Source organism: Triticum urartu, chromosome 2A (genome assembly GCF_056163025.1).
Source record: "Triticum urartu cultivar PI428250 chromosome 2A, HENAU_Tu73, whole genome shotgun sequence".
In the NCBI taxonomy this organism is placed as follows: Eukaryota; Viridiplantae; Streptophyta; class Magnoliopsida; order Poales; family Poaceae; genus Triticum; species Triticum urartu.
In genome coordinates this window covers 219,259,507-219,274,354 of record NC_141874.1, presented here as the reverse complement: position 1 = coordinate 219,274,354, position 14,848 = coordinate 219,259,507, and the positions used below count along the sequence as shown (strand labels likewise).

General features: G+C 43.0%; 1 protein-coding gene across 1 annotated transcript; it reads left to right on the top strand.

Annotated features, from left to right (window-relative positions):
• The first annotated feature begins 8,282 nt into the window (after window positions 1-8,282).
• Window positions 8,283-11,908, top strand: LOC125537346 (endoribonuclease L-PSP family protein). The gene is made up of 6 exons (XM_048700656.2): window positions 8,283-8,584; window positions 10,480-10,595; window positions 10,726-10,770; window positions 11,192-11,265; window positions 11,355-11,404; window positions 11,543-11,908. The coding sequence occupies exons 1-6, from the start codon at window positions 8,428-8,430 to the stop codon at window positions 11,635-11,637; spliced, it is 537 nt and encodes a 178-aa protein (XP_048556613.1). The 5' UTR covers window positions 8,283-8,427; the 3' UTR covers window positions 11,638-11,908.
• The last annotated feature ends 2,940 nt before the right edge of the window (window positions 11,909-14,848 follow it).

Genomic DNA, 14,848 nt, shown 5'->3' with positions numbered 1-14,848 from the left:
GTGTGTTGTGATAAAGGTGTGCATGAGATCAATTAACAATGAAATCCTTTTCTCATGCATGTTGTGGTGGGCCTTTGATGAGTTGGCATATGTTCATGTTAAGATAAATAGGATAATGAGGATTAACATTTATGTATATAGGATAGAAAATTTGTAGGAAATTTAAATGTATGTATTTCAAATCCTACAGATAGAGATAGAAAAAATGATGTCCTTTGATTCGCGTTATAGTTATAGGATATTTTTTATTGAGTCTAGAATTTTTTTGTATGATTTGTTAAAATAGGGTACCATTTCTACCAATAAATTCTTCCTAACTTAGTTTCCAAAGGGAACCAGGTATTTTCTTCGGCACAACCTGATGACCCACAAGTGTAGGGCATCTATCGTAGTCCTTTCGATAAGTAAGAGTGTCGAACCCAACGAGGAGCAGAAGGAAATGATAAGCGGTTTTTAGCAAGGTATTTTCTGCAAGCACTGAAATTATCGGTAATAGATAGTTTTGTGATAAGGTAATTGGTAACGGGTAACAAATAGTAAAAGTAAATAAGGTGCAACAAGATGGCCCAATCCTTTTTGTAGCAAAAGACAAGCCTGGACAAACTCTTATATAAAGAAAAGCGCTCCCAAGGACACATGAGAATTATCGTCAAGCTAGTTTTCATCACGTTCATATGATTCGCGTTCGATACTTTGATAATTTGATATGTGAGTGGACCGGTGCTTGGTTACTGCCCTTCCTTGGACAAGCATCCCACTTATGATTAACCCCTATTGCAAGCATCCACAACTACAACAGAAGTATTAAGGTAAACCTAACCATAGCATGAAACACATGGATCCAAATCAGCCCCTTACGAAGCAACGGATAAACTAGGGTTTAAGCTTCTGTCACTCTAGCAACCCATCATCTACTTATTACTTCCCAATGCCTTCCTCTAGGCCCAAACAATGGTGAAGTGTCATGTAGTCGACGTTCACATGACACCACTAGAGGAAGGACAACATACATCTCATCAAAATATCGAACGAATACCAAATTCATATGACTACTTATAGCAAGACTTATCCCATGTCCTCAGGAACAATCGGAACTACTCACAAATCATATTCATGTTCATAATCAGAGGGGTATTAATATGCATATTGGATCTGAACATATGATCTTCCACCAAGTAAACCAACTAGCATCAACTACAAGGAGTAATCAACACTACTAGCAACCCACAAATACCAATCTGAGATTTTGGGACAAAGATTGGATACAAGAGATGAACTAGGGTTTGAGATGAGATGGTGCTGGTGAAGATGTTGATGGAGATTGACCCCCTCCCGATGAGAGGATCGTTGGTGATGACGATGGTGATGATTTCCCCCTCCCGGAGGGAAGTTTCCCTGGCAGAACAGCTCCACCGGAGCCCTAGATTGGTTCCGCCAAGGTTCCGCCTCGTGGCGGCGGAGTTTCGTCCCGTGAGCTTGCTTATGATTTTTTTTCCTCGACGAAAGACTCCATATAGCTAAAGATGGGCATTAGAGGGCTGCCAGGGGGCCCACGAGGCAGGGGGCGCCCCCACCCTCGTGGACGGTGGGTGGGCCCCCTCTTGTACTTCTTTCGCCCAATATTTTTTATATATTCTGAAACATGCTCCCGTGAAGTTTCAAGACTTTTGGAGTTGTGCAGAATAGGTCTCTAATATTTGCTCCTTTTCTAGCCGAGAATTCCAGCTGCCGGCATTCCCCCTCTTCATGTAAACCTTGTAAAATAAGAGAGAATAGGCATAAGTATTGTGACATAATGTGTAATAACCGCCCATAATGCAATAAATATCGATATAAAAGCATGATGCAAAAAGGGACGTATCACAACCCTCTTAAAGGATTACATGAAATTTATAGTTACTTAAAAGTAGATATACAATCAACACATTCTGATCCATGTTCTTTTAATGGGTCAAATAAAAGACCAGAACAAGCATGCCTAAGGAGAAATCTTAATTCTATTTGAATTTTGATTTTGATTGTGCTCTTGCCGGAGAAGAGCGTTCTGCTCGCAAACGTTTGGTCAGTGATGATGGCTCCATCAATGTCCGGGGACAATCTGTTCCCAACTTAGTTGGTAGAGTTGCTGATACGGTATTGCTGATCGAGAATGGGGCAATAACGGATGGCTCTAGGGATGCGGCGACCTCCAGTAATACCCCGGGCAAGGTTTCGATAGTGAAAAGAAGGTGTCAGGGGGACGGTGTGATGGAAGATATGGATGGGATTGATATGGATACTTCATATGAGGCGGCCTCCGTGACGGAGGACCGCCGGGTCCAATGAATTGCCTAAGTTGGAGCTGCCGGGGAGGGGGGAATTCCCGGACAGTTCGAGAAATTGCGATGTTGTCTCAGTCCCATTCCCCCATGATTGTTTTTCTTTGTGAAACAAGACAGAAGGAAAGCAAGATGAAGAGAATCCGTGGTCGACTTGGTCTGAAGGGGTTTGTAGGGGTGGATAGTAACGGATTGAGCGGAGGCCTTGCATTGTTTTGGTATGAATCTTGTTCTGTTACGGTACTGGATAAGGAGGATCAGTATATTGATATACTTATTAAGTTACATGGTGATGCAGAGCAATGGCGGCTCACGTGTGTGTATGGAGAACCACGTGTTGAGAATCGTCATGAAATGTGGACAAAACTTCAGAACTTAAAAGCAGTAAGTGACCTCCCATGGTTAGTTATTGGGGATTTTAATGAGGCACTATGGAATTTTGAACATTGGTCAGCAACACCAAGATCAGAAGCGCAGATGCTTGCATTCCGTGACATGCTGGAAGTTTGCGAGCAGGTGGATCTTGGCTTCTCAGGTGTCCCCTATACTTATGATAACTTAAGAACTACTGCAGCTAATGTAAAAGTCCAGTTAGATCGTGTTGTTGCGCCTGCTTCATGGAGAAACATGTCCGCGTTTCCATGAGTCCAACACATTCCGTCTCACTGTTCAGATCATGTTGCCCTGCTGCTCAAGAGCTCGTCGGACCCGGGACCGACGAGCGGTAGAAGCCGCAGATATAGGTGTTTTGGGAGAGGGATGAAGGGCTCCCGGATGTATAAAAAATGCCTGGCCTGCGGTGGGAAATATCCAAAACATGGCTCAGCTACAGGAAGCGTTGAGCAGGACTATGACAGCTCTAAGGGCGTGGAGCAGAAAATTTGGTAACATAACAAGAGAGATAGCAAAGTCGAGAACGCAGCTGGAAGAGTTGATGCACATGAACGCAAATGGGCAGGACATTAAGAGGGTCACAGACAAGATGAATGATCTGCTTTATCAAGAGGAAATGTTGTGGATGCGGAGATCAAGGATAACTTGGCTTAAGGAGGGAGATAGAAACACAAAGTATTTTCAAAGCAAAGCTGTGTGGAGAGCAAGGAAAAATAAAATCAGAGAACTGATAGACAGTATTGGCGTTGTTCATGCCGATTTTGCCACTATGGGTAAGATGGCTATTGATTACTTCAAAGGTATTTTTCAGTAAATGATAACCTTAATGCAGCTCCAGTCTTGGACCTTCTGGAGACCATTGTTTCGGAGGAAGATAATATCAAATTATGCAAACCTTTCACTGATAAGGAGATCACAGACGCTTTATGCCAGATTGGGCCTTTGAAGGCTCCAGGCCCGGATGGATTTTCGGCAAGGTTCTTTCAGTGTAATTGGAGCACAGTCAGAGATAGCGTACTGGTGGCGGTAAAGGATTTTTTAGGACCGGTATTATGCCAGAGGGAGTCAACTCCACTTCCATTGTCCTTATTCCTAAAATTTCCAACCCCACAAGATTGTCTGACTATAGACCCATAAGTCTTTGCAATGTCATTTATAAGGTTATTTCGAAGTGCTTAGTGAACCGTCTAAGGCCTTTACTTGATGACATATTCTCACCAGAACAAAGTGCTTTCGTTCCTGGGAGATTGATTACAGATAATGCTTTAGTGGCTTTTGAGTGTTTCCACTACATCAAACAAGAAAAGGATCCCACAAAGAGTTTCTGTGCCTACAAGCTTGATCTGTCTAAAGCTTATGATAGGGTGGACTGGGTTTCTTGGAGCAAGTGATTCCAAAGCTGGGTTTCTCTCATCGATGGATAGGATGGATAATGTCGTGTATCACGTCGGTGAGGTATTCTGTCAAATTAAATGGGACCCTCTTAGATTCATTTGCACCGACGCGGGGCTTCGGCAAGGTGACCCACTTTCACCATTTTTGTTCCTTTTTGTGGCTGATGGACTATCTGCTATTCTGAGAAGTAAGGTATTAAGTGGTGATATTGTACCGGTTAAGGTGTGTAGGAGAGCTCCAGGTATATTCCATCTCTTATTCACAGACGATACCCTCCTGTGTTTTGAAGCCTCACATGATTAAGCTGAACATGTGAAAGAAGCGTTAAATATGTTTGGTGCTGCCACGGGTCAAAACTTGAATTTTAGTAAGTGTTCCATTCTTTTTGGAGACTCATGTCCCACCGTGGTAAAAGAACAAGTTAGAGCTGTGCTCGACGTTACAGAAGAGGGTTTTGAGGACAAATACTTAGGTCTCCCAACCCCTGAGGGACGGATGCCTAGAGGGCGCTTTCAGAGTCTACAAAATGAGTTTGACAAAGAGGTTAATTCCGTGGGGTGATGGCCTGTTAGCACAACCACACAGAGAGGTCCTAATCAAATGTCATTTATAAGGTTATTTCGAAGTGCTTAGTGAACCGTCTAAGGCCTTTACTTGATGACATATTCTCACCAGAACAAAGTGCTTTCGTTCCTGGGAGATTGATTACAGACAATTGTTTAGTGGCTTTTGAGTGTTTCCACTACATCAAACAAGAAAAGGATCCCACAAAGAGTTTCTGTGCCTACAAGCTTGATCTGTCTAAAGCTTATGATAGGGTGGACTGGGTTTCTTGGAGCAAGTGATTCCAAAGCTGGGTTTCTCTCATCGATGGATAGGATGGATAATGTCGTGTATCACATCGGTGAGGTATTCTGTCAAATTAAATGGGACCCTCTTAGATTCATTTGCACCGACGCGGGGCTTCGGCAAGGTGGCCCACTTTCACCATTTTTGTTTCTTTTTGTGGCTGATGGACTATCTGCTATTCTGAGAAGTAAGGTATTAAGTGGTGATATTGTACCGGTTAAGGTGTGTAGGAGAGCTCCAGGTATATTCCATCTCTTATTCACAGACGATACCCTCCTATGTTTTGAAGCCTCACATGATTAAGCTGAACATGTGAAAGAAGCGTTAAATATGTTTGGTGCTGCCACGGGTCAAAACTTGAATTTTAGTAAGTGTTCCATTCTTTTTGGAGACTCATGTCCCACCGTGGTAAAAGAACAAGTTAGAGTTGTGCTCGACGTTACAGAAGAGGGTTTTGAGGACAAATACTTAGGTCTCCCAACCCCTGAGGGACGGATTCCTAGAGGGCGCTTTCAGAGTCTACAAAATGAGTTTGACAAAGAGGTTAATTCGGTGGGGTGATGGCCTGTTAGCACAACCACACAGAGAGGTCCTAATCAAATGTCATTTATAAGGTTATTTCGAAGTGCTTAGTGAACCGTCTAAGGCCTTTACTTGATGACATATTCTCACCAGAACAAAGTGCTTTCGTTCCTGGGAGATTGATTACAGACAATGCTTTAGTGGCTTTTGAGTGTTTCCACTACATCAAACAAGAAAAGGATCCCACAAAGAGTTTCTGTGCCTACAAGCTTGATCTGTCTAAAGCTTATGATAGGGTGGACTGGGTTTCTTGGAGCAAGTGATTCCAAAGCTGGGTTTCTCTCATCGATGGATAGGATGGATAATGTCGTGTATCACGTCGGTGAGGTATTCTGTCAAATTAAATGGGACCCTCTTAGATTCATTTGCACCGACGCGGGGCTTCGGCAAGGTGACCCACTTTCACCATTTTTGTTCCTTTTTGTGGCTGATGGACTATCTGCTATTCTGAGAAGTAAGGTATTAAGTGGTGATATTGTACCGGTTAAGGTGTGTAGGAGAGCTCCAGGTATATTCCATCTCTTATTCATAGACGATACCCTCCTATGTTTTGAAGCCTCACATGATTAAGCTGAACATGTGAAAGAAGCGTTAAATATGTTTGGTGCTGCCATGGGTCAAAACTTGAATTTTAGTAAGTGTTCCATTCTTTTTGGAGACTCATGTCCCACCGTGGTAAAAGAACAAGTTAGAGCTGTGCTCGACGTTACAGAAGAGGGTTTTGAGGACAAATACTTAGGTCTCCCAACCCCTGAGGGACGGATGCCTAGAGGGCGCTTTCAGAGTCTACAAAATGAGTTTGACAAAGAGGTTAATTCCGTGGGGTGATGGCCTGTTAGCACAACCACACAGAGAGGTCCTAATCAAATGTCATTTATAAGGTTATTTCGAAGTGCTTAGTGAACCATCTAAGGCCTTTACTTGATGACATATTCTCACCAGAACAAAGTGCTTTCGTTCCTGGGAGATTGATTACAGACAATGCTTTAGTGGCTTTTGAGTGTTTCCACTACATCAAACAAGAAAAGGATCCCACAAAGAGTTTCTGTGCCTACAAGCTTGATCTGTCTAAAGCTTATGATAGGGTGGACTGGGTTTCTTGGAGCAAGTGATTCCAAAGCTGGGTTTCTCTCATCGATGGATAGGATGGATAATGTCGTGTATCACGTCGGTGAGGTATTCTGTCAAATTAAATGGGACCCTCTTAGATTCATTTGCACCGACGCGGGGCTTCGGCAAGGTGACCCACTTTCACCATTTTTGTTCCTTTTTGTGGCTGATGGACTATCTGCTATTCTGAGAAGTAAGGTATTAAGTGGTGATATTGTACCGGTTAAGGTGTGTAGGAGAGCTCCAGGTATATTCCATCTCTTATTCACAGACGATACCCTCCTATGTTTTGAAGCCTCACATGATTAAGCTGAACATGTGAAAGAAGCGTTAAATATGTTTGGTGCTGCCACGGGTCAAAACTTGAATTTTAGTAAGTGTTCCATTCTTTTTGGAGACTCATGTCCCACCGTGGTAAAAGAACAAGTTAGAGCTGTGCTCGACGTTACAGAAGAGGGTTTTGAGGACAAATACTTAGGTCTCCCAACCCCTGAGGGACGGATGCCTAGAGGGCGCTTTCAGAGTCTACAAAATGAGTTTGACAAAGAGGTTAATTCCGTGGGGTGATGGCCTGTTAGCACAACCACACAGAGAGGTCCTAATCAAATGTCATTTATAAGGTTATTTCGAAGTGCTTAGTGAACCATCTAAGGCCTTTACTTGATGACATATTCTCACCAGAACAAAGTGCTTTCGTTCCTGGGAGATTGATTACAGACAATGCTTTAGTGGCTTTTGAGTGTTTCCACTACATCAAACAAGAAAAGGATCCCACAAAGAGTTTCTGTGCCTACAAGCTTGATCTGTCTAAAGCTTATGATAGGGTGGACTGGGTTTCTTGGAGCAAGTGATTCCAAAGCTGGGTTTCTCTCATCGATGGATAGGATGGATAATGTCGTGTATCACGTCGGTGAGGTATTCTGTCAAATTAAATGGGACCCTCTTAGATTCATTTGCACCGACGCGGGGCTTCGGCAAGGTGACCCACTTTCACCATTTTTGTTCCTTTTTGTGGCTGATGGACTATCTGCTATTCTGAGAAGTAAGGTATTAAGTGGTGATATTGTACCGGTTAAGGTGTGTAGGAGAGCTCCAGGTATATTCCATCTCTTATTCACAGACGATACCCTCTGTGTTTTGAAGCCTCACATGATTAAGCTGAACATGTGAAAGAAGCGTTAAATATGTTTGGTGCTGCCACGGGTCAAAACTTGAATTTTAGTAAGTGTTCCATTCTTTTTGGAGACTCATGTCCCACCATGGTAAAAGAACAAGTTAGAGCTGTGCTCGACGTTACAGAAGAGGGTTTTGAGGACAAATACTTAGGTCTCCCAACCCCTGAGGGACGGATGCCTAGAGGGCGCTTTCAGAGTCTACAAAATGAGTTTGACAAAGAGGTTAATTCAGTGGGGTGATGGCCTATTAGCACAACCACACAAAGAGGTCCTAATCAAATGTCATTTATAAGGTTATTTCCTGTTGTGTAAATTTCTCTCCAAACCAAAGAAGGGCTAAACCGCGAGTCTGTCATGCATCGAACATCCGTCCTTTGATGACGTTACTTTTTTGTTTTCTATAGGAACAAAGAAACAGACAAACGGTACCTCCAAAGCGTAATCCGCCATCACATGTCGCGGCAGTTTTATTTTTCTTCTCTTAAAAAATACTCCTATACTGGTAGCAAATCGCTACGCAAAACTCGGCTCCATTCCAACAGAGAGCAACACAATCCAATCTTCTGCCGTCCCGTGCTCGTAGTTGGTGGAGTAGGGTTTTAGCCATGGCGTGGAGCGCCGCCGCCGCCGTCTCCAGATTCGCCGCCTCCCCGGCCGCCGAGATCCGCCTGCCCTTCTCAGCAGCAGCCGCCGCCTCCGTCTCATTCGCCGGGCGCCGCCGCTTCGGCCCCGTCGCCGCGTCCCTCGCCACCTCCGCCACCGGTACGCTCCTCATTTCCCTCTTTCCGCCGGTAGCACGTCGCCTTCACTTCCTCCTTCGAATCGATCCGACGCGTCTTAAGGAACGGATACACTGGTTATAGGATTCCTTGTGAATTTATAAGCCGAGCGCTCTCCCAGTTACTCGCAGATGCCGCTCATTTAGTTTGCGTATAAACAATAGAAGGTATTACAGTTTTATGGGAATGCAGTTTGAAATGCTTGCAAAGGAAAACTGAAACATTAAGAGATGCTCTGCAATTTCCTTTCTACTTGGAAATCTTTACTCTGATAGTCTGATTGCCTGGGCCATCTGGATGGTCAGTAATGGTTTCATTTTCAAAGGAAGACCACCAAGTTTGTACTCATGCCGTTCCATGTTCAAACAGGAGTTGGACTTTAGATTCAAACGGAAAAAATATCTTTCTTTTCCAGATTGGTCAGCAACTTCAGATTATTAGCTTTGCTTCCATCCCTCATGGAAATTAACCTCCTTGTTTTCTTTTCTCTTTGATTAGTTATTGCTCTTTTGAACTTTTTTTCTGCACATTTCTTCATATGTGAAACACAAAAATATACGCAGTAGGAATTTGTTACAGTTTTTTGTCAACAAAAAGAGTTTTGAGATGCATTTGTTGATTCTAGCTACTCTATCAAGAAGCGGCTAGTTATGAGAAAGTATGCAAAGTGACATGTTTCTTCGCATAAGAAGCAATACGATTGGCGAATGAAGTGGAAACGCAAGCTTAGTCATCATTCACCACAAGAAAGCTATAGGGCTGGGTGCACCTGACAGCAGCCATAGACAATAAGTATAAATAAGACATCTGACAGCAGCCATAGACAATAAGTATAAATAACAACAACAACAAAGTCTTTAGTCCCAAACAAGTTGGGGTAGGCTAGAGGTGAAACCCATAAGATCTCGCGACCAACTCATGGCTCTGACACATGGATAGCAAGCTTCCACGCACCCCTGTCCATAGCTAGTTCTTTGGTGATACTCCAATCCTTCAGGTCTCTCTTAACGGACTCCTCCCATGTCAAATTTGGTCTACCCCGACCTCTCTTGACATTCTCCGCACGCTTTAGCCGTCTGCTATGCACTGGAGCTTCTGGAGGCCTGCGCTGAATACGCCCAAACCATCTCAGACGATGTTGGACAAGCTTCTCTTCAATTGGTGCTACCCCAACTCCATCTCGTATATCATCATTCTGGACTCGATCCTTCCTCGTGTGGCCACACATCCATCTCAACATACGCATCTCCGCCACACCTAACTGTTGAACATGTCGCCTTTTAGTCGGCCAACACTCGGCGCCATACAACATTGCGGGTTGAACCGCTGTCTTGTAGAACTTGCCTTTTAGCTTTTGTGGCACTCTCTTGTCACAGAGAATGCCAGAAGCTTGGCGCCACTTCATCCATCCGGCTTTGATTCGATGGTTCATATCTTCATCAATACCCCCATCCTCCTGCAGCATTGACCCCAAATACCGAAAGGTGTCCTTCTGAGGCACCACCTGCCCATCAAGGCTAACCTCTTCCTCCTCACACCTAGTAGTACAGTTCTACTGTCAAGAGGATTGTTTTATGCCTATCTGTTGAAGATTAAGATTCATAAGTGATTTCAAACTGGCTCACTAGAGATGATTAAAATTTTGGTGAACTACAAAATGGGCCTAAGGACATACGAAGAGTCTCCAAGTTAACTAATTTGTTCACCAATAGATCTCGAATAATTCTTGCCCCAGTATGCATAACTGCAGAGTTTTGTTTGCTCCTACTTTATAGCTTTGTGTACCCTTGCTTGTCGCAAGCTTTTTTTTAGGTTCAGACCTGTTAAATCTGAACACGCTGTCACATTGTGATGATGTTTGTAAAATATTCTGTATAGTTCAAAAGGAGGCTGTTCAGACGGAGAAGGCGCCAGCAGCACTAGGCCCCTACTCTCAGGCGATAAAAGCAAACAATCTTGTGTTTGTCTCGGGCGTTCTTGGCCTAAATCCTGAGGTTTGCTGCTCAAACTTTTGTTCATTCATCCTTTTTCTTATTTCTCTATATCATAAAATCAATCTGTGCCTTCACTATTTGAAGATGCCAGCAGTATAACTTATGTTGAGTACCTTGCTTTTGTTTTCAGACAGGGAAGTTTGTCTCTGAAAGCGTGGAGGAGCAAACCGAGCAGGTGATGGCTTTGATGTTACTAAATGTTTCTTACATTTCCTCACAGAAAAAGAAAAAAAATGTTGCTACATTATCTGAGCTTAGTGTGTCAGATGCAAACATTATGCCCTGCTTAGTTTCTGAGTTACTCCAAGTCCCAACCGTTTCCTTGTGAGGCTTACCCATGTATTAGTATTATATACTTTGAATCTGGCAATGTATTTATTATTCTGGTGCGCTGAACACATTGCTCTGCCTTTTAGAGACCTCTGTTGGTAGACTTTGCATATTTGGTTAGTCTCTATGTTGAAATCATATGCAATTAGGTGATGGTATTGGTGATCCTGCCTTTGCAGTCACTAAATATAAACGTCTGCTATATCTGCTGCAACTTTGGTGCCCATTTCTGACATCTATTTTGTGTTTCTCCTGTTGTGTGACAGGTTATGAAGAACATGGGTGAAATATTGAAAGCAAGTGGTGCTAGCTACTCATCAGTTGTCAAGACAACAATCATGTGTGTAGTACTGCATGCCCTTTACATGGAATTTTTGTTGCTAAAAGATGTTATGATCCCTGGGAATAATTCCATTCTTGTACGTGCAGGTTAGCGGACCTACAGGATTTCAAGAACGTGAATGAGATTTACGCTAAATGTAAGTCTGATGTTTGTACTTCCTTTGTTGTTGTCACCATCTATCTATGCCTCTGATTGCAGTAATTGACACACGAACCGTGTGCAAGGATGTTCCTTCACCTTGTTTCTGAATTTCTCAACCTTTTCTCCTTTGTAGATTTTCCAGCCCCTGCACCAGCGCGCTCGACCTACCAAGTCGCAGCTCTGCCACTGAACGCCAGGATTGAGATCGAGTGCATTGCTGCCCTCTAGTTACCTCGTGGCTGGCCACCAAAAACCTCAATAAGCATTCCATGCCCGTTGCAGCTGGCCACTACTATTCTGTAGTGCACTACATGACACTGTAATCCAATTAAGGTCTTGAACTGCATGTGATCGGTGTACTGTCTCTCATCGTTTGGTCGCGGGGTATTGCTCCCTGTCCAATCTTATGCCTCGTTGTATAACCGGTAACCTCGTATAAGGAAACGTGAAATTAAAATGGTCAAATTGAGCGTATGAATTAGCCCATACTCTTTCTTCACAGTGTCGGTGCCCCCCTTGTGTTTGATCTGAGCCTTTCACATCTAAACCGTCGAATCCCTACTTTTCTAGCTACGTCTCCCTCAGTTTCTTGTTGACCTGTTGTACTTACGTAGTCTGCGGTCCTCTTGTTTTAAGGAAACGAGATGTAGACGCAACGCAAGCGCGTGGACAACGGATATACAGGTGCGTGACTCTTTATTTAAGGAACATGGAATGTGAAAATAATCGAACAGTGTGGATACTACTCCCCCTCTGAGCAACCCATAATTTATTTTCAGCAGCTTGTGTTGAAAAACTCTCGCTCTGTCTCTTTGATCCGTTGAAAAACGCGTGATCAATCCTACTAGGAATTTAAAATGTGTGTGATTACTTCTTTTGTTGAACGGGGATCTCTTTTCTTATTGACAGTTGTTCAACATGGAATTTCTGTATACTTATCCTACTACTCTTGTAGAAATTCCACCGCAATTGTTTTGCACATAACAAGCAGCAGGCATTGTGTTTCAAGACTAAAGTTTAAGGTATTAGCCAAAAAAGAGAGTGATCTTTCTTGGGTACACTTGATTTGGGAGTCTTACTACAACAACAGAGCCCCAACCAGCAGACATGTTGGCTCTTTCTGGTGGAAGTCCATCATTAAGTTACTTCCGATTTTCAAGGAATTGGCTCACTGCTCTGTAGGACAAGGTTCCTCAGTTATGTTTTGGCATGATAGTTGGGGTCCTGTTCCTCTAAAGCTGCAATTCCCTCATCTGTTTTCCTTCGCAAAGGATGAATTGCTATCCATCCAAGAGGCCTCTCACTTCAGCTCCTTCCAAGATCTTTTTCACCTGCCTCTGTCCAATCTAGCCTTTGCACAGTTTCATCAAGCACAAGCATGTTTAGAGCAAGCTAATCTTCGAGGACATGCTGATCAATGGAAATACATTTGGAACTCGGCCACATTTTCCCCTTCAAAAGCCTATAATTTTCTCATCAAAGGGGAGGAGGCACATCCTATTTTCAAGAAGATTTAGGCTACTGCTGTTATGTTAAGATATAAAATCTTCTTCTGGTTGCTACTGCATGATCGAGTAAACACAAGAGGTCTTTTACACAGAAAATCTTTCCACCTCCCATCTTATATGTGTGAGCTCTGTTCTGATCAAGTTGAAGAAACTGCTATGCACTTGTTTTGGGACTGCCCCTTTCCATGTTCTGATCAAGTTGAAGATGCTGGGACATGTTTTTCCCACACAAACATAGAGACACAAGTGTTATTTCTGAGATTCTTTTAGCTCTGAATCATATCCCAAAGGAAGTTGGTCTGAACTTTATCATCATGGCTTGCTGGCAAATTTGGATGCAAAGGAATTTCAAAATATTCAGACATATTACTCCCAATGTCATGACATGGAAAGTGCTCCTCAAGAAAGATCTACTTCTTCTTAAACACAGGATCAAGTTGAAACATAAGCAATCCTTTTCAGACTGGATTGACGCACATTTCTAAGCTCTATGTTTGTTCCCATGATGTTTCCCAAGATAGGCATTGGTTAGCTTAGCTGTTTTTCCTTTTTCCTTTTCCTTTTCTGCTGTAAATATTTATTTTTATTAATATAAATTACCGTAGAACTATTGTTCTACGGTCTCTTCCTCAAAAAAAAAAGAGAGACTAAAGTTTAAGGTACAAGTGGGATATAAAATGGGTGCGAGAAGCTTAATTAACCTCCCCAGATGGGCGTGGTAATTTTTTCGGATCTTCTAAACTCACTTCCCAGTTAAAAAAATATTCATCGGTAGACACCCGAAGCATGAACTCTACACTTCTCGTTCAAAGTGAAACACGGGGCCGGTTTTATCCCAAGGAATTCACAAGTCTAGATACCAGCATATGCTGGTAGCTTTAAGGATCCGGTGAGATCTGACTTTGCGGTTACATATCAAACCATCCTGAACCTGATGGGTAGCTAGGTAGCTCCCAAAAGGATGACAGCATCCGGCGCGACTAGAATACCAAATAATCCTGATGAGGAGTCCACCAGCCAACGGAAGCACCCATCCCCTCACCTTTAGAAAAGAAAAGGGGTAATGTAATGGGGAGCTTGCAAAAGCCAACTCCAATTAACATCCATATCATTCTGGCTTTCCGTGCTTTGTACTGGAATTGTGTGAAAAGTGCTGTATATAGTGGATATTCTCATCGTAAAAGGCATGGGATATGCCTCCCGAGGAGACAAAGATGAGTCAGAGACACTTCCGTAGTGGGCAGTCCAGATTAGCAACAAAAGGACAGATGCTCTAGCCTCCACCATAGGCGTGGAGTTAGTTTCATCTGCCTAAGATAAGAGGGAAAAGGAGAGATGGAGAAAGAGGATGCGTACTGACCTACATATACAAACACTAGCGTTGCAATCAGCTGGAATCTTCCATATGTATATGCTCATGAGATCAGTATCCAGTTACACGTATCAATCAAACCATGAGATCATCGTCCAGCATCCATTTGTACTACTACTCGGTTCCATTGATTAATAATATAGCTACAAATCTAATAAATCTAGCTGTAGTGATTGGTGTTTTGAGTTTTTTTTTTGGAAGGTCGCCCTGATGAACAATAAAAAAGAAAAGAATCTGCAAAAGGATTTGCCTGCCCACTGGCCCGTCACTATCGCAGCTAATCAATCAAACGGCCAGATGCCTGGTTATCTATCGAGCACGTACAACGGTTGACGCCCCCACCAACCACGTGTCTGAGTCTATTGCTTAGCGACAACACGGAGCAATATATATAGCTTGAGTTGCTACCCCACCAGAAAACTCACCATTGTGATCATCAAATGAACCCCATCTCGTTCAATTAGTTAGGATTCTGATAAGTGTCACACGTCATTTGAAATTAGTTACCAGGAAGAAATGTGAAGGTCCAAGTGTGACCCTCGCTAACAGAGACAAAGAC